Source organism: Arvicola amphibius, chromosome 5, assembly GCF_903992535.2.
Source record: "Arvicola amphibius chromosome 5, mArvAmp1.2, whole genome shotgun sequence".
Taxonomy (NCBI): Eukaryota; Metazoa; Chordata; class Mammalia; order Rodentia; family Cricetidae; genus Arvicola; species Arvicola amphibius.
In genome coordinates, this window is record NC_052051.1 from 102,394,338 (window position 1) to 102,413,277 (window position 18,940).

At 48.5% G+C, this 18,940-nt stretch overlaps 2 protein-coding genes across 7 annotated transcripts in view; both read left to right on the forward strand.

Annotated features, from left to right (window-relative positions):
* Mocos (molybdenum cofactor sulfurase) overlaps positions 1-2,179 on the forward strand; it is a 46,986-nt gene extending 44,807 nt beyond the window's left edge. For both annotated transcript variants that reach the window (XM_038330359.1, XM_038330360.1), the window contains 2 exons: positions 681-785; positions 1,979-2,179. In XM_038330359.1, coding sequence (XP_038186287.1) covers positions 681-785; positions 1,979-2,089 — 216 coding nt within the window. In that variant the 3' untranslated portion in view covers positions 2,090-2,179. The remainder of the gene's footprint in view (positions 1-680; positions 786-1,978) is intronic.
* A 10,134-nt stretch (positions 2,180-12,313) lies between these two features.
* The window catches only part of Fhod3 (formin homology 2 domain containing 3), a 412,222-nt gene continuing 405,595 nt past the window's right edge, over positions 12,314-18,940 (forward strand). For all 5 annotated transcript variants that reach the window (XM_038330720.1, XM_038330721.1, XM_038330722.1 and 2 more), the window contains exon 1: positions 12,314-12,478. In XM_038330720.1, coding sequence (XP_038186648.1) covers positions 12,314-12,478 — 165 coding nt within the window. The remainder of the gene's footprint in view (positions 12,479-18,940) is intronic.

The following is an 18,940-nucleotide window of genomic DNA, read 5'->3' on the forward strand; positions in this document are numbered from 1 at the left end:
ATTTTTAAAAATAGAGTCTTACGTAGCTCAGGCAAACGTCAGACTTGCTGTGATGCTGAAGATGAACTTGAATTTCTGATCCTTCTGCCTCCACCTTGAGTGCTGGGATTACAGGTGTGGATGGACACACCTGTTTCATGCAAGGCTGGGGTTGGAACCCAGGGCTTCATGCATGCGGGCAAGCACCTAACTCACAGAGCCACGCCCCCAGCTCCTTGTAGATTAATTTCAATTCTTGTGGTAAGCATCACATAGATGTGTTATCTTCAGTACCGTGTGATGTCTAAGATACAAGTTTTCCACACTGTCAGCACTATTCGGACGAATCCCTGCTTGTGATTCTGTGTTTGTAGTTCTGCTTCCTTTGTAGGTTAAATCTCTGTGTGGATAGTTGGTGCCCTGAGCCTGGTTCAGCAGTGGTTTCTGTTTGTCTTTACAGTTCTGAGCGTTTTCCGTCCTCAGATTCCTCCCACCTCTAGGAATCATCAAGATAATCTCTGCTCCTTTCTTTCTCTCCACTGTTCTTATATAGCTGCCTTTCAGCTGGCAACCCCAGATGGTCCATTCCCAGGAAATGCTGCAAAGAGGGGCCGTGTTTGTGTTCAGAGGTTGGTCGTATGTTTGTGATTCCACCATGCAAAGCATGATGGCCTCATTGCATTTCCCTTCTCCCCTGCCAGGTCCTGGGGCCTTGTCACAGGTGTCAGATGATATGTATTGATCAGCAAACAGGGCAGCGGAACCAAGATGTTTTCCAGAAACTTTCTGAGAGTCGGGGGAGAAAGGTAGGTATGCGTGCCCAAGGTGGCAGCCCCATTTTAAGATCTTGGCATGCCGTTGGTGTATAACTATCCTGACAGGAGAGCTAGGTAGTTTTCAGCAGTGGAGGGTTTGCTGTACTGCCCAATGCTCTAGTCAAGGTCTCGAGCTTGCCCCTGGTTCCCTATTGTTTTCCTTGCCACCCAATGTCTCATCCAGTGTTGGTTGCTGTTTTATTATAAGCATTTTAATGTTCTCAGATCTTATTGAATATAGAAGGAATATAAAAATAACAAGGCTGGGGATGTGGCTCTGTGGTAGAAAGCTCACTCACCTAGCACGCACCGGGGTCTGGCTTCCATCTCTACCACCACATGAAAACACTAATCCTACTCTCCTGAGCACTATTTTGTTCACCACAGAGATCTCATTAAAAGGTCAGATGGCTCCGTGGGTGGAGGATCTCCTGAGAGGGCTCGGTGAAGTTCATAATACCTAGCCCAGCAGTTCATCTTGGAGATAAAAGACTCATGGTTGCTGTTGTAGTGTCTCGATTATAAAAGCTGTGTGTTTGATATATTAATTCACTAGAAGCATTGATGTTTAGCTTTGCATCTTCTGTTAGGACTTTGTGAAGAGTTCCAGTCATTAAACCATTCTTGAAGCAGGGTATGGTGATAACTCCTAGATCCCCAAAGGAGCTCAAGGACATCCATGGTTATATAGAGAGTTTGCGGTCACCCTAGATTATAGTGCGGTCCTGTCTCAAATAAATAGGCTGGGGAGATAGCTCAACCTGTAGAGTGCATGCCTTGCAAGCTCAAAAACTCTTCCTCTCTCTCTCATACACAGACACACACACACACACACACACACACACACACACACACACATGCACATACGAGCTGAACTGGACACTTTGACACATGCTTGTAATCCTAGACTGGGAAGGTAGAAACTCCAGGGGCTCTTCAGCCAGCCTGCCCTACCTGGTGAGCAACAGACCTATGAGAGACCCCGTCTCAATAAACAAGGTGGATGGTACCTGAGAAACAGCAGCCAGGGTTGTCCTCTGGCCTCCATATGCACACGTGTGCACCTCTACACACATGAACATGCCTCTGCATTCTGGAACACTGGAATTAAAAGCAAGCTACAAATGATTTTAACAACTTTCAAAATAATATGGCTTGTCTTGTGACTATCGCCTCTCTCACAGGTGAACTTTGGTGTGTATCTGATGCACGTGTCCTTGGATTTATCCTCTCCCTGTTTCCTATCGGTGGGATCTGAGGTGCTGCCCATGTTGAAGGAGCGTGGAGTGTCCTGACTCACCTGATTCCCAGAAACACCCGGGCGTTATCGTCTAACATTTCTTCCCCAGAGAGCATTAAAGTTTCTCTTCACATCGCTGACTACATTATTGAGACCTGTGACTTGATTCAGTAGAACTCAGTCTTAGAATGAGCACCGCTCTTTGCCTTTGGAGACCCAATCCACTCTTAACCCGTGCCCCCTGACCTCTGCTCACGGGCACTGACCAGGCTTATCAGGGCTGCAGATAAGGCTTATCAGGGCTGCCCACACCTAAAAAGGTGCCCTCACATCTCACATCCAAACAATGAGGAGTCGTAGACAATGAAATTTTTTCATGATACTCAGGAGATGAAGTTTTTGTTTGTTTGTTTGTTTGTTTGTTTGTTTTTTATTTGTGTGGGAGTTGGTTCTCTCTCCCTTGTGGGTTCTGGAGATCAAACTTGGGTGTCAGGCTTGGTGGCAAGTGCCTTTACCTGCTGAGGCATTTTCATGGCCCCATTTTTAAAAATAGTTTTATTGGGCCAGATGATGGTGGTGCACGTTTTTAATCCCAGCACTTGGGAGGTAGAGGCAGGTAGATCTCTGTGAGTTTGAGGTCAGCCTGGTCTACAGAGCAAGTTGCAGGCCAGTCAAGGCTATACAGAGGAACCCTGTCTCGAAAAACCCAAACCACAAAGTTTATTGGTTACATTGCAACGCTGCAAAAGGTCAGCAGGTTGGCAGCAACTAGAGCATCTGCCTGGCTTTCATTCTATATATTTCTGGAGGCAGGGGTTGAGACAGGGATTTCCATCTCTCAGGCTGGCTTGATTTTCCTGCCCTCACCCCCCAAGAGAATGCACCACCATATCATATTCAGCTTGAGTTATAGATTTTGAAGGTATTTAGTTATCTTTCTATTTATTTACTTATGTATCTGTGTTCACACTTAAGATTTCTGTTTTTTTTCTTAGTTTAAAAAATTTATTTTTAGATAGGGTTTCACTGTGTATCTCTGGCTGGCCTAGAACTTACCTGGTTTTGAACTCATGGGGATCTGCCTGCCTCTGCTTCTCACATACTGGGATTATGTACCTGACTTCTACATCTTTCTGATGGACTGAATATTTTTATTTATACTATTTTTTGTCCCAAGTATATTTTTCAGCTGTCTAATTAGTCATGCCGATATTTCTCAGCTATTTATGAGAATTATGAGCCTCCTCTCATGAATAAATATAAATCTTGAAATTCTTGAAAAAGTATCAAACTTAGTGGAGCAATTTCTCAAAAGATTGTATATCACGGCTGTGTTGGATTTATATCAGGTGTACAATGGTGTTTTAATTTTATAAAATGGAGTAGGTTTATACGTTACACAAGCCTGCCCAGCTAGAGAGTGTGCCTTTGAGCATCCCAAGCTCTCTTCTCCACATTGCCACACTTGCTAATGTTTGTGAAAGAATAGCGTGAGCAAGCACCGTGCTGCACGCCTCACAGATCCCGAACACCCCATGGAGATAAGCAGAGAGGAGAAATAACCCAGTGAAGATGGGAGTAGAACCTAGCGGAGATCAAACTGGAGCTGGGTCCTAAACTGCTGACTCATGATTGCAGGCAACGTTCTAAGCACTTCAGGCGGAGAGAACCGTGTGATCCTCTTGAAGATGATTATGAGGAGTTTACTAGTCTCATCTTTATAGATGAGAAAACTGAGGCCAAGGTCAGTTGCTTGATCTAGGTTTGCCAACTGGTAAGTGATAGACCTGAGATCTGAGGGGCTGAGATCTGAGAGGCTGAGGCTTGAGGGGCTGAGGCTTGAGGGGCTGAGATCTGAGGGGCTGAGGTCTGAGGTGTCTGAGGGGCTGAGGCCTGAGAAGCTGAGATCTGAGGGGCTGAGGTCTAGAGTTTACTCTCTGATCGTTCCTATCACTGTTGTTTACTAGCAAGGGGCTTTGCTTCAGAGGTACAGGAAGCATGATAAGAACAAATACCCAAGTGTGGTTTTCTCCCCAGTTGCACCTCCCATTGCAGCAGGGCAAGAGGACAAGAAGGCAGTGGCAGTTCTAGGATCTGCATGCCGAAGAGTCTGCACCAGAGTAAATTTAAATCAAGAGACTGCCCTATTGTAGGAGCAGGTGGATTATGGCTAGTACAACAAATGTCTTGTTCGTTATTCCATTTGTATGACGTCTGTTAATATTGCTACTGCCTCTTATGTGGTGAAACAACTCAATGGTTACTTGAATAGCCCTTGAAATGTTACAATTAGCACACCAGATTGTAACTGTTTAGCCAAAGGGATGGTTGAATACCATAGCTCAAATGGGAGGTTGGGTCCAGTGGTGACTGGGGACCCTACTGCTGGCAATCTTAATGCCTATTGCCATGGGCATTCATCTTTAAATCCTGTGTAAGATCAGACAACCCATGAGAGTGCAGCATATGGTCACTTAGCAGAAGCAGGATCAGCTGGGCTACTAGGGAAGCCAAAGAGGTGCATGAGAGAGAAGGTGTCTTCCATTCAGCTGACAAGAATGAATGTGCCACGGGGGTATGGCAGCTGGGGTGTGTTATTTAGGGGACTGCTGAAGGAGCAGTGGTTTCTGACTGCTCCTGGGGCCATGGGAAAGCCGCTCCTAAAAGTCCCGAGTCTGATATGGTCACATACCTCTGTTCACTTGAGGGGAAGAGGGTGTGTGGGAAATAGTATGAGGAACCAACAGTCTCTGGGATACTTGAATCTACCTGCCTTACAGGCTTAAGTTGCTCTCTTGTGTTCCCTAAAAGCCAGTATTCTCCTGAGGAGATGCTGTCACTCTCTCCTGAGTACAGGTTCAATCAAAGTGACCAAAAGGCTGTGTGGTCAAGAGGGTCTTCTGTTTTATAAAAAATTTAGAGGGGAGATGTTGGGAGCAGTGAGACCCCAGATCCTGAATTTTTTTGTAATCCCCTGATCTGAGTGCCTACAGCTGCTCTGAGCACGAGACCTTCAGGAGTTCCTGATGGCAGGAGAGTGGTTTCTGGTGGGTTTGGCTGGGGCATGGCTATCTCTATATAGTCTGCCCCTGAACACAATAAAGGGGGCATTCTTGGGGAATTCAAGGATGACCCGTGTCGCTGTCTCTCTGTCTGTGTGTGTCTGTGTATTTTAACCTCCAGCCCCCTTGCCTGAAGCTTGTGAACTGGGTAAAAGCGCACTGAACACAGACAAGGGGGCGCAGTGTGCGGTATTCAAGCATGTCCCAAAGTGGCATTTGCTATTTGGAGTGACAGTGCCTTGATTAGATGATGCTATCAGGACCAATTTTGCCCTCTTTCCCCTCCTTTCCTTTATTCATGGGGAAGTGGTTAGGGTTTAAGTTGTCCACTTGACAGGACCTAGAATCACCTTGGAGACAACTCAGGACACATCTGTGAGGGATGGTCGAAGTTAATGGGTGTGTATCCATCTCAAATATGGGCGGCACCACCCTAGAGGCTGGAGTCCTGGACTAAACAAAAAGGAGAAAGTGAACTGAGCGCCAATATTCATCTCTGCCTTCTGATTGGATGCAATGTGATCAGCTGCCTCATGCTCTTGCCACCATGTTCCAAAGAAACGCTCTTCTTCTTAGATTGCCTTTGTCATGTATTTTGTCTCAGCAATAAGACAAGTACCTGTGGAATATTCTTTTACACTGTGTGAGTACATGCTACTCTGATTAGTTTAATTAAAAAAAAAGCTAAACAGCCAGTAGCGAGGCAGGATTTTGGGGGCAGAGAGAATGCTGGGAAGATGAAGGGTGGATCTGAGGGTGGCCAAGCAGACTCAGAAGAAGCAGGATGGACAGTACTTAGGTGAGGTAAGTGAGCCTTGGGGCAGCACATAGGTTACTAGAAAGGGGTTAATTTAAGTTATAAGAGCCAACTGAAAAACAAGCCTAAGCTATCTGCCAACCTTTCATAAGAGTCTCCGTGTGGTTATTTGGGAGTGGGTTCCTGTCAGCCAATCAAGAGTGTTTTTGTGGTCCCCGATGAAAAATTCTACCTACAAGTAGCTAAAGGAGAGGTGGGGGTCACCAGGAAGAGAAAATATAGGCTTTAGGCATCTAGAGGATCTGGTGACCCATTGTGGGGATTGTAATCTTGGTTGGGACTTAAGGACCTTCAGGGACCTAGCAGCAACCCAAACCTCCTTTGGTATGTATTGTTTCAAGCACCTGGGACTTCCCATCACAGGGCCAGTTCAGGGAGTGCGTGGAAACGGAAGGGAAGCTAGGTCCACCCACAGCCTCTTAACAGCCTCTTTTTAATCCTCTTTTGTGCTAGCAGAATTAACATCTACGTATTTCCCTTTACAAATCCCTCAGTTAAAATCATGGCAAATAATACTCTCTGAATAAGTGACAGAAGACCTTTAAATCTCACCTGAAAACTGAGGAAAATCACAGTTTTTACTGTGGTACAGGACAGTGTCTTAAAATGCCTAGTTAAGCCATGTCTACCACCCGGTGGCAGCATTAGGTAAGCACAGAGTTTTTTTCTTTCAGGATTCTGAGCACTAGTTGAAATCGGGTCAGCATTTCTCAACAGCTGAGTGCCCGTGAGGGTTTTTGGATCCTGAGGAAAACTGCTTCACTGGTGTTGGGGTCCTTCAAAAGGGACGTCCTGACTGACTCCATCACTGGTGGTGGGGTCCTTCAGAAGGGATGTCCCGACTGCATCACTGGTGGTGGGGACCTTTGGAAGGCACGTCCTGACTGCATCCTTGGTGATGGTGTCCTTCAGAAGGGACGTCCTGACTGACTACTTCAGCACCTTACTCTTCAGTCTGCTTAGCACAAACCAGTCTTTTGGGGTCTGTTTTTCTTAGATTTGTTTTTCCTTCACGGATGTAGCTTTGTTTTGTATAGCCTGCTCCTCTCTGCTGCTTCCCTTTCTGTGTATGCATGTGTGCCCCAATACATGTGCTCAAACATGTGTCTACACAGAGAGCTGTGTGCATCCAGGACCGTATGTCATATATTTAACTGTTGAAGCGATGACTGCAGTATTTCCTCATCTTGGGGTCCTCAGGGCTCTCTGCAAGTTTATGCCTTCGCTTTTACCTCTGCAGGGGCAGAATCTCGTGCCCAGTGTCTGAGCCAGGGGTGGTCCTTGGCTGACTTTGTGCCCAACCCCTTCAAAAGCTGTCAAATGGATACTGTGATTTTGTTATTACATGCATTCATTTATTTTTGTGTGTGCCTGAGTGTGTGGAACTCAGGACAACTTGAGGGAGTTGATACTCTTCTGACACCATGTGGGTTATAGGGAAAGAACTCAGGTGGTAAGGCTTGGCAAGCAACTTTACCTGCTGAGCTATATTGTTAGCTGCAGCTCAAATTCTGAGCCCAGGGATCAAGAGACTGAACAGCGCCTGCTCTTGGTTCTTAGCATCTGCCTCAGTCTGTGGAGTTCATGCGAGGAACACTGATCTAGCCTTCCGTGACAAACCACATGGAATAGAGGTGCACTGTCTCACAGAAGTTCTTCCACATCAACCAGCTGACAGCCGGCAGACACCCCTAGATGTGGTAGGAGATGATTTTAATCGCTTCATTCCAGCAATGCACTCAGACGACAGCGCAGCAGGAGGGAAACCGCTGAGCCCAGCTGAAATGATGACCTATAGAACCAAGGGCGAACGGAATGGTTTATTACGTGACACCTTTCAACTCGAAACATTTGTGTCTTGGAAGTACAGAACTGCCACAGTCAAAAGCCAAGCTAAGCACGGTGACTGAACCAGAACTGTTGTCTCAAGGTTCATGTATTTGAGTGCTTGGCCCCAGTTGGTTGATGGAGGAGTGTCTATGTGTTACTTTCATTGGTTAATAAAGAAACTGCCAGCCGGGCGGTGGTGGCGCACGCCTTTAATCCCAGCACTCGGGAGGCAGAGGCAGGTGGATCTCTGAGTTCGAGGCCAGCCTGGTCTACAAGAGCTAGTTCCAGGACAGGCTCTAGAAACTACAGGGAAACCCTGTCTCGAAAAACCAAAAAAAAAAAAAAAAAAAAAAAAAAAGAAACTGCCTTGGCCCCTTTAATAGGACAGAAAATTAGGTAGGTGGAGTAGACAGAACAGAATTCTGGGAGAGAGAAGGTGGACGCTTCAGGCTGTTGCCATAAGCAGTCACCATGCTTCTCCTCTCCAAGACAGATGCAGGTTAAGATCTCTCCTGGTAAGCGACCACCTCGTGGTGCTACACAGATTACTAAATATGGGTTAAAGCAAGATGTGAGAATTAACCAATAAGAGGCTGAAACTAATGGGCCAGGCAGTGTTTAAAAGAATACAGTTTCCATGTAATTATTTCGGGTGTAAAGCTAGCCCGGTGGCGGGACGCAGCCCCGCCGCTCCATCTACAGTTGGTGCTGCTTGAAGGGGTTCTACAATCCCTAGCAGGTAGAGCCTTGCTGCAGGATGCACGGTGCCGAGAGTAGGATTTGAGAGTTTACGGCCCCACTCCAAATCCCTCTCATTTTTCCTGTGCATGGAAAGTCATGGGGGGAATTTTCCACAGTGAGGAAAAACCACGGTTCTTATAAAATTAAAGGTGATCACGTAGCTTCCTGTTCCTGCTGACTGTTGCCACGGCTCTCTTGCTCACCCTCCTTCTGGAACCATGTGCCAAAAATAAACTTGTCTTTCCTGAAGTCACTTTTGGTCATGGTGTTTCATTGCAGCAACAGAAAGTCACCATACACTGAGCGACACAGATTTGAGAAGCAGGCAGCACCCTGAGGCTGGGAAAGTGGCCAAGAAGCTGCTGACTGAGGGCTGAGGGTGCCCGCAGGCGAGGGAGACCTTCCAGGTGAAGCACATCCAGAACCCTTGATTTAAAAAGGCAGGTTATAGGGTGGGGGGTGGTGGCGCACGCCTTTAATCCCAGCACTCGGGAGGCAGAGGCAGACGGATCTCTGTGAGTTCGAGGCCAGCCTGGTCTACAAGAACTAGCTCCAGGACAGGCTCCAAAGCTACAGAGAAACCCTGTCTCGAAAAACCAATAATAATAATATAATAAAAAATGGCAGGTTACATGACCATTCGTAGTCAGTGCTGAGCCTGAGGCAGACTGCCATCAGCACACACTTCCACTTAGGGAGCGAGCCAGAGACACATGTGACCGTCTGTCATGCCAGCCCTGCGTGTGTGGCTGCTTTCTACATCCCCAGGTTTGTCCTTGGGTATGGTTACATTCACCCTTCTCTATGGCTCTTAGCTCTGGTGCAGCCTCCATTTTTCCAAACCCTGGTCCTCTGCAAGAGCAACCGCTCTACATTGCTGATTCATCTCTTGGGCCTCCAACGGTCACATTCTAAAATGTGTTCTAAGACTTAGGGGATTGAACACCCTCTTCTGGTCTCCACAGGCATGGCATGCATATGGTGCATAGGCAAAATACCTATACGCATACAAATTAAATAAATAAATATATATATATATATATATATATATATAAAATATATAAATCTTTTGCTGTCTGGAAGTCTGGGGATGAGAAACTGCTTTATTTTGCAATTCTAAGCTTAGGGATTCCAGATTTCTTCCCTTCTTGCAAATAAAATTCATTAGTATGTGCAGCTGGAAGCAGCCAACAGGTACTTTGAACAATTTTAGAGATCTCCCTAGATAACTCCTTAGCTCCAGGCCATATGCTTTATTCATTCCAGATGATTGTAGGCAATTGTCTTGCCCAATGTTTCATTGTTCTATTGCACAGAAACCATTTTTCGAATCTTCATAAGTCTTGGGAAGCATTTTCCCCAGATGAGATCTGTAGCCTCAGGCCAGAGCTCCCTGAGGGTGGGTGAGAGGAGGCGCTGCAGAGTTTCTTCAGATCCGTTCTGAAGCCACACACTGTTACTTCTACACGCTCTTCTCGCGAGAGCAAGCAACGAAGCCACCCCAATTAAAAAAATGGGGAGCAGGTACGGTGGTGCACACCTTTGATTCCAGCACATATACGGCAGAGGCAGGCTGATCACCATGAGTTCCGGGACAGTCGGGACTGCCTGGTAAGACTCTGTCAAAAAAAATATCAAGGATTGGAGAAACAGGGTTCACCTGTTAATGGGGGAAGTGACCAAGTTATGAAAATATGAAGGGAGAGAGGAAATGGGAGGACATGAGGGGTGTGGGGAGATGAGGGGGATGATGAATGTGAGGGAAATTTGGGGAAATAAGGAGTTTTGGACAAATGGAAATATGAGGGGTGTGGTGAAATTTGGGGGGTATGAATGAGGGGTGTCTGCCGGCTGTCAGCTGGTTGATGTGAGGGACTTCTGTGAGAGACAGTGCACCTCTATTCCATGTGGTTTCTTCTGGAAGGCTGGATCAGTGTTCCTCCCCTGAACTCTGCAGGCGGATGGACGCATTATGTCTGGGAAGGCCCGCAGCTGGAGTGTGAGGTGGCTACTGTGTCACAGTCAGGACATACAGAGCAATGGTTATGCCGATCAGCTTTTTCTTTTAGTACTAGCCCATGGGAAGGTTCCTCCATTAGTCAGGGTGGGTATTGTCCTCATTCAAACTTTTCTGGAAACATCATTAAAGACACCCTTAAGAGGCATGTTTTTATGGTGAGTCTAAATGCAGTCAGGTTGTCGATAAACACTAACCATCAAAAATCCGAGAAGGCAGAAATGAGTCAAATAGGGTGCATCATGTCATTGGAGAGGCTGAGGCAGGAGGATCGTGAGTTTGAGTCCAGTGTGGGCTTCATCAACGCCACTCCCCTTTTTGAGATTGGGTCTCAATTACATAGACTTGGCTTTCCTGGAACTAGCTTTGTTTACCAGGATGGCCTCGAACTCAGAGATCTGAGTACCTCTGCCTCCTGAATGCTGGGATCAAAAGGCATGCACCACTATGCCCAGCTCAAATTTTGTCTCAAAAATTAGTCTCTCTACCAATCAAAACAGGCTAGGACAACTGAGGAAGGAATCCGAGGCTGTGTAAAAAAGAGGCCAGAGAAATCTCCAGGAGGATGCACATACTTGTGAAGAGTCCACAGAAATGGCACCGGGAAAGATGCGAGTGAAGCTGCTAACTGATGGACAAGGGTTTCTATTCTTTTGAAACTAGAGAGAAGGGAGAGGGATGAATTAGGAGCCCTCTTTGGTGTGAAGAACGACAGATGCTGCTTTTAGGGAGACAGAGGGATTAGGAATCAGCAATGCAGCCTGGGAATGGAAAAGTCGGTCAGTTCTCTTTGGAAACGTTAGGGGTCGCCTGTGAGCAGCAAAGAGAGCCAGGATTTGCTGCGTGGAGTATTGCGGCTCCAGGCTGGAATAAGCAGGGGGACTGTCAAGCTTCCCTCAAATTACCGGGGTTTCGAGTGGAACCCTCCGATTCTTTCCAGCGTTTTCATCGTTCTGTGATCTGTCCAGAAGCACCCCTCCTCCTCTGCTGCAGAACTTCCGGAGACCTAACCGAGGAGAGGGGTGGTGATGATGGACAGGTTCAACCATAATTCTTAGGGTGCTCTTGGGGCCCGGCTTTGGGGTCGTGGAGCCTCGCCTTGCAGCCTATCGGATGTCACTCCGGGCGCCCTTGAACTCAAGAAAAGCTGCTGGGATTCCTAGGCTCCTTCTCCTTAGCTCCTTTTCTCTCTGACGCAAACCTCCCTGGAGTCCTCACCCTGGCTCAGGATTGCGGTCTCCTAACCACAGGGTTGCAGAGAGCTGGTTCCTCGCCTCTGCGTGCCTAGCAGAAAGGCCGGTCCTATCGTCTTCATCTACAAAGGGTTGTGCTGTGTTCTGTCCCAGGGGAAACGTAGTCAGAGAACAGTCTTGTCCCCAATCCAGTGCCGGCGCTCCGAGGCTGGTGCAGCAGGGACCTGGGCGGCGGGTGCACGTGCAGCCGGCTCTGCGTAGGGGCGTTTCTTCACGCTGATCCCTGCTAAGCGCGCAGGGTTGCGGACGCTGCGCTTGTGGCTCTTGCATTCCCTGTCCCTGCAGCGGTCGCGTAGGTCGGGGAAGCCCGTCCTGGTGCCGGGGAAACCGAGCGGGGGGGAGGAGCCCGAACGGGAGGGGTAGGAGGGGGCGCAGCCCCGCCCCCGCCCCGCCCCCCGTGGCCGGAGTCCGGGCTTCAGCCCGGCGCGCCGAAGCCTGCGAGCCCGCGAGCCTGCTAGCGGCGGCTGCGGCAGCTGCTTCCCCTTCACGCAGACCAGGCGTTCCAACCCTCGCGGCCCGCTGACCCTGGGGCTCGCGCCCCACGGGGCAGGGATGCATCATGGCCACGCTGGCTTGTCGCGTGCAATTCTTGGACGACACCGATCCTTTTAACAGTACCAACTTCCCAGAGCCCAGCCGGCCACCGCTGTTCACATTCCGCGAGGACCTGGCTCTGGGCACCCAGCTGGCCGGGGTCCATCGGTTGCTGCGGGCGCCGCACAAGGTAAGATCCGGCGGGGTGGGTGGCGAGCTGGGGACGCAACCCCTGCAGCCCTGCCTGTCAGGGTGGGGGCGCTGCAGACGGACTGGACTAGCAGAGGCTCCGGGGACACGCGCCCAAGGGCAGATACCACTGAGGGTTAGGCAGAGGGGCCCCGAAAACCCAGAGGCTGCTGCATGACTCTCTCTGACTGGCGGGAAGGACAGCTCCAGGTCCTAGCCCAGATCTTTGGACGAGCGGGGCCCAGCAGGTGCCATACCGGCTGGAGGCGGGATGTGTTGGAATCTCCGTGGCCTCTCCGTTAGCTCGGTCTGGTGGGCGGGGTGCAGCTCAGACGCCCGGGCTATCGGTTCGGGTACTCCGCTTGGCCCCGAGCCGGGCACGGAGAGAGCTCTGGGAGCCGCGGGACTCGGTTTCCTGGAAGAGAGCTCTGAGTGATGCCGGGGACAGAAGCTCTGTAGGGCCTCCCTGGCACTGCGGGCGGCTGGGCGACCCTCGCGACAAAGCACGCTTTCCGGGAACACCTCCCCCTCCTCCCTCTAGCAAGGGGCGCGCACTGCGATAGTGTTCACACTATCCCGTTTTTCTTCCGAGGAGCAGGTGGCCTCAGGAACCTTGGAGGAGCAGCCCCTGTGGGAGGAAGGGCGGGGGCGCGGGCAAGAGGCTCACAAAGCCTCGGCCCAGGAGCCCCAAATGAGTGTCCCCTGGGAAGAATGGCGTCTCAGTCCACCCGTTAGAGTTTTCTTTTCTTTTCATGTCTTTTCTTTCTTTTTTAACCCTTTGAAGGAGGCCAGGCGTCTTGCAAAGTGATTGTAAAGAGCTGGGCATTGAAAGCTAATCATTTAGCCCTCCGGGAAAGCCTTCCTCCCACTTACACAGATTGCCTGCACCTTGAAGGGTTTACTTCCTTGCTGTATTTTCTGCTTAGGTCCACATCAAAGTTTAGAGATAATTAATTTTGTGAGGATCAACATGGACAAACATTTGGGAAAGAGAACCCTTAATTCCAAGGGCAAAAGTGATTTCGGAAAATCCTTCTGCTTTCTGTTAGATGCCCACTGGTTTTGAAAGTAAAAGAGGAGGCCGTGTTTGTACCTGAGGGGTTTAGAAATCATCTCCCCTTGCTCTGAGTTCCTCAGTGCTCCCTCAATCCCACCTAACTAGTAACCACTTTTTCTTTTCTTTTTTTAAGTGGAGAGTGGGCAGATCCTCTTATTCCTTCTGTACTGGCTCTGGATGGTTATATAGTCACGGTACTTGCATTCTTTCTGACACATAGCGCCTTACCTTGGGAGTTGCTTTAGTAAGTTTTCACCCCTTCTCCAGCAGCAGATTCAGTAAAAGTTTTCTCAGTGTCTCCCACTTCATGGTTCTTCCATTCATCATGGTCTCAGATTACAGTGATCTTTTGTTGAAGCCACAGAAGCCTCATAATTGTGGCCTTGTGACCTTGAAGTGGTCTCCTTGGATCTCAAACCCTATATACATGGATTGACCTTTCAGGCTCCAAACTCAAGTATGTTTTTAGGTTTCCATAGTCTTAATCCAGTATTCCTGGTGGGGCAGGAAATCCTGATGCTCCCCCCTTCCCTCTCCTGGGCCCCCACCAGAAGCCACAGTACAACAGGCACACTGTCTCCCAGAACTTTCTAAGGTATCCTTTGTGAAACAAACACAAGAAAAGGATTTAGAGAAGACCTTTAACCACCCAAGACCAGTCTTAGACTTTTTTGGCCAAGGACCCCAGCAGTATTTTCACTTGCTTTTATATACTGTGTGTAAGTTTTTGCACTTAGGGACAGCACAGACAGCTGACTGGTAACCAGAGTTCCTTCAAGCAGAATTCAGGGTATCTGTGTGTTTAAGTACAAACATTCGTATTTTTAAGATGTTAGTTAGTTTCCAGCAATTAAAAAAACTGGAGCAGTCTTCCGTGTCCCAAGCTAACCTTGAACTTGCTATGATCCAGAGGTTACCCTTGAAGTTTGATCCTCCTGACCGCACCTCATAGCCATGCGCCACCACAAACACATTGTGCAGTGCGGGGCTTTGTGTGTACTAGGTGTGCGCTCTACCACCTGAACCGTGATCTCAAGCCCCTCCAGCAGATAATCCGCCTATGACAGAAAGCAAGTCAGTTTGGAGCACTCAGGCTGTAGCCTGTGCTCCCCGGGAGCACTGGTGCATGCATGATCTCACTTAACACCACACAGCTCCATGATATAGTGCTTATATTATCCCTGTTTTAGAGACAAAGAAACAGAGGTAGAGAGCAATTAAGCAACCCGATTTCTCTGCCAGGAGTAGGGAGCTGAGAGCCTAAATAGGCCTGTGTGACTGGACCCCTCAGTGCAGCCCCCTGAGCAGCTGGCTGTGTGGGTGAAGACAGAGGCTATACTTCCTGGGCCTTCTCATCCGTTACCTTGGCAAGTTCACCTAACACAACCACTTTTGTGTACCAAGCACCTTTTGGCCTGGGGGCAGGTGATGTTACAAGTGTAAGGGTTTAAAGAATTCCTGGCCTGGTAGAGTTCTTAGAGGTAAGAACATATAGTTAGCGGCTGGATGTTCCAGGCCACCAGTGAGTCTTCCCAGAGTTTAGGGAACACTTCTCCTGGGGGCGGGGCTGGGGGACTCTGGGAGGTAGAGAGGGGGAAGCACTCGGGTAGACTCACATATACACACACACTCCCGATGTCCTCAGTCTTGTACTGGGGAAATGGCTCAGCTAAACTGCTTGCCACGTAAGTGTGACAACCTGAGCTCAATATCCCAGAACCTAAAAAAAAAAAAAAAAATTTAGGTGTGGTGGTGCAAGCCTGTAATCCCGACACTGTGTATGGAGATGGGGAAAGGGGAAGAGTGTGGGGTGGTGGGGACAAAAGGATCCCGGGGCTTGTTGGTCAATCAGTGTAGCTGAATCAGTAAGTTTCAGGTTCAATATGAGAGACTCTGTCTCAAAAAATAAAGCGGGGAGTGATTGATGAAGGAAGACACCTGGTGTCAGCCTCTGGCCTCTTCATACACACATGAACCTCCCTGTCCCCATACAAACACACACACCATACACACAACAACAACAACAACAACAACAGCAATCTAAGGGCAGTTTTCCTTATTTGGTAGACAAAACAGGAACTGCAGAGTCTGAGTATAAAAAGAGTCATGACTAACGTGTGTGTCAAAATAGCAATTATGACTTTGTGATTAAACTTTTAAAAATATTTTATATGTATGAGTGTTTTGCTTGCACATATGTCTGTGAGCTGTTGTATGAGTGCTAGGAATCGAACCCAGGTCCTCTGCAAGAGCAAGAAGTGATCTTAACCACCGAGCCATCTCTCCAGTCCCACAACTGTAGCTTTTAATGACGTAGGTAGTTTGATTTAGGATCATTTTCGTCGTGTACTAAGTGCTAGGGAGACTAGAGCTGCGATAGCCGCTCTGCTCCAGGGACCTGTCTCATCAGACCCCTACCAGCTCACCAAGCACATGACTGCTCAGGCCAAGGACTGATGCTATTGCGAGTCATAGAAAGAGAGACTAACTATGGGAGTCCCCTGGTCACGTGAGTTTAGATCCCAGAGTTAGCTTCTGACACTGATCTGGCTCAGTGGAACTCAATGGCTCCATGTTAGTGTCTTGCCTGTTCTCCTTCCAGGAAGTCTGTCCATTCTCAGAACACATTTTCCAGGGCTCACCTCGAGTGTCCCCTGTTTAATCCTTTCTCACCACCCTTGTCTTTGTGGCTGCCTGCAGGGCCTAGGCTATCCTGTCCATAAAACTGCCAGTTGCAACAAGGGTTAGACCTTTGCTACAGGCACAAGGTGGGCATCATCTGGGTTTCTATTTGAACTGAACACTCAGGCCTCCCCTGATCTACTGATTCAGAACACGTATCTTACCATGGTGCTTGGGTAATTTCAGTACCAATTACTGCCCGAGTGCACGGGTTACAGGTGAAGTACATCAAGCTGTTAGTATGTGGGGTTCTTATTATCTTCTCTCTCTTTAGATAACTTCCTGAAGGTGACGCCCTGGTGGCCCCTTTCTCTAAGTTGTACCTAGAAGCTAAGTAGTGCTAAGACAGGGCGTGCACCACATTGACTGACAGGTGTTAGTTTTAGAACACAAATCCACCCGTATTATGTATTATTGCCCTAATGAATTTCCACTTTAATCCTCTTAAGGGACACATCTGTTTGTTACATTACATTGAGATTTTTCAAAGATGAGATCATTAGTAAACTTGGCAAGTGGGCTATGCCTCGGTATCTTAGGACAACGCTGTTTAAGAATGTTCTATGAATGGCTACGAGTCTAAGCAGGGTTGAATCTAGCCCCACTGTAATTAGCTCACTTGGTTGGAACCTTGCTATTGAGATCGGGATCATGGGATTGAACCCTTTATGGGTCAGCTGGCTTTGCTTCATGCATGGCTACAGACCATGTCACTAACCCAGCCAGACATCCAGCAGGTGCTCCCATGGCTCCTTGCAAGTATCTGAGTTGGGACAGTATGACAGCGGACTTGGGGGTGCGGTGGGGCAGAGCTTCTCTGGAATGAGCTCGTGTTGGAGACTGTCCTATAGACCTCCAAATTTCATTTGATATAAAAATGTTAAATTTCATTTTCTCGCTGTTCCCAGCAACTGGCAGGTTGATAGACAGGGAAACGCAAGCGAACACAGAAGGAAACTGAGTCATAGGTGGGTTAAGCAGGTTGCTAAAGGCCATAAGGCCATGCTGCTTTAAGTGAAGGAGCTGGGATTGAAGGTCAAGTCTTTTTTTACTCTGAAGCCTGTAGCCAACTGTGTCCCATTATTAGAAAACAAGCAGAGCATGGGCTGCTGCTCCCCACGAGGGCGGGGCACGGCTGCCTGCCACGGGGCTGTGACTTCCATCGCTCTGCTCTGGTGCATCCTCCCATGGTGGATGCTCTGTGGGCCTGTGCCTTTTGTCCTTGGAGTCCAACCTGGGTCCCTCAGCAAAACAACTGGCCTGTCTTCACCCTCCCCCATGGTACCATGAAAAGTTAGTTCTTGCTGGTGGCAGCTTCAAACTCATTAACATAGCAGGTCAACTCAGGAGTGCCCTTCCCCCACCCGCTTTTCTTTCCCTCGGCTTCTCGCTAGTGGTGAAACTTTCCAACCCCCGTGGGACTTTGCTTCCTTCAGGCAGAGGCAGCTACTGCTCCTGGTGGCCTCTACACTTCATCCGCTGTTCCTCTGACTTCTGTGGCTGGCTTTGGAATGCCCTGTCTGCAGACAATCTCTTCTTCTTGCTCTGTTTGCAGTGTTGGGTTTGAGAGTGAAGTGAGAGAGGAATAGTAAGTCACAACAGAACGTTAAGCCTCCCCATAGGGATGGCACCGGCAAGAGCCCAATTGGAGGACGTTGCAGTTTCGCTACCAAACAGATTGTGAAGAAAAAGACAAGACTAGAAGAAAGAAAATGAAAAGAAGCTTTAGAGATGCACTAACCCAGTATGAGGCTCAAGTTGAAGGCCGAGTCAAACAAACACACTGTAAAATAAGTATTTGAGATTGGTGGGGAAAATCAAACGGGACTGGCTAGTTGGTAGTGTACACGATTAACTTTTAAAATTACATATTTATTAACTTAGTGTGGGCGAATACCTGTGTGCATGCGTGTGACACAGCGTGTATGCGTGGAGGTCAGAGGTCAGCTTTCAAGAGTTGTTCTCTCCTTCCACCACACGGCTCCCTAAACTGAACTCAGGTTGGCAGACTCGTCAGTAACATCTTTTCCAGCCCCGCATTACTGGTTTTAAAGTGAGATAAAGCTATGCTGCTGTTTTGAAATAAGAATTTGTGTTGTTAAGAGATATGTAATGAAATATTTACAGTCCAGGGTGTAGATGACTGGAACTAGCTTTAGGGTGACCTAAGATAGAGAGGCAGGCAGGTGGGTCAGTGTCCAGATAGTTTAGGTAGATCATAGTTAGACTGGACTGTGGGGTGTGGAGAAGGGGCTGATAGTGTTTCTTATACTTTTGCATATTGGGATTTTCCTCCTCCTCCTCTTCCTCCTCCTCCTCCTCCTCCTCCTCCTCCTCCTCCTCCTCCTCCTTCTTCTTCTTCTTCTCCTTCTCCTCCTCCTCCTCCTCCTCCTCCTCCTCATCCTCCTCCTCCTCGTCTTCCTCCTCCTCCTCGTCTTCCTCCTCCTCCTCGTCTTCCTCCTCCTCCTCCTTGTCTTCCTCCTCCTCCTCCTCCTCCTCCTCCTCCTCCTCCTCCTCCTCCTCCTCCTCCTCCTCCTCCTCCTCCTCTTCCTCCTTTTTGTAAAGAAAGGATCCCTCTGAGATCAGAGCTCTGTCATTGAGCCTTACAGTTCCCCGAGCATGGTCGCTATGGCCAAGTGAAGTGTTTTGTCTTGCCACAATTATGTCTCACTGTGTAGCCCTAGCTGGCCTTAAACACATTGTCTTCACCTTTTCTGCTGATGC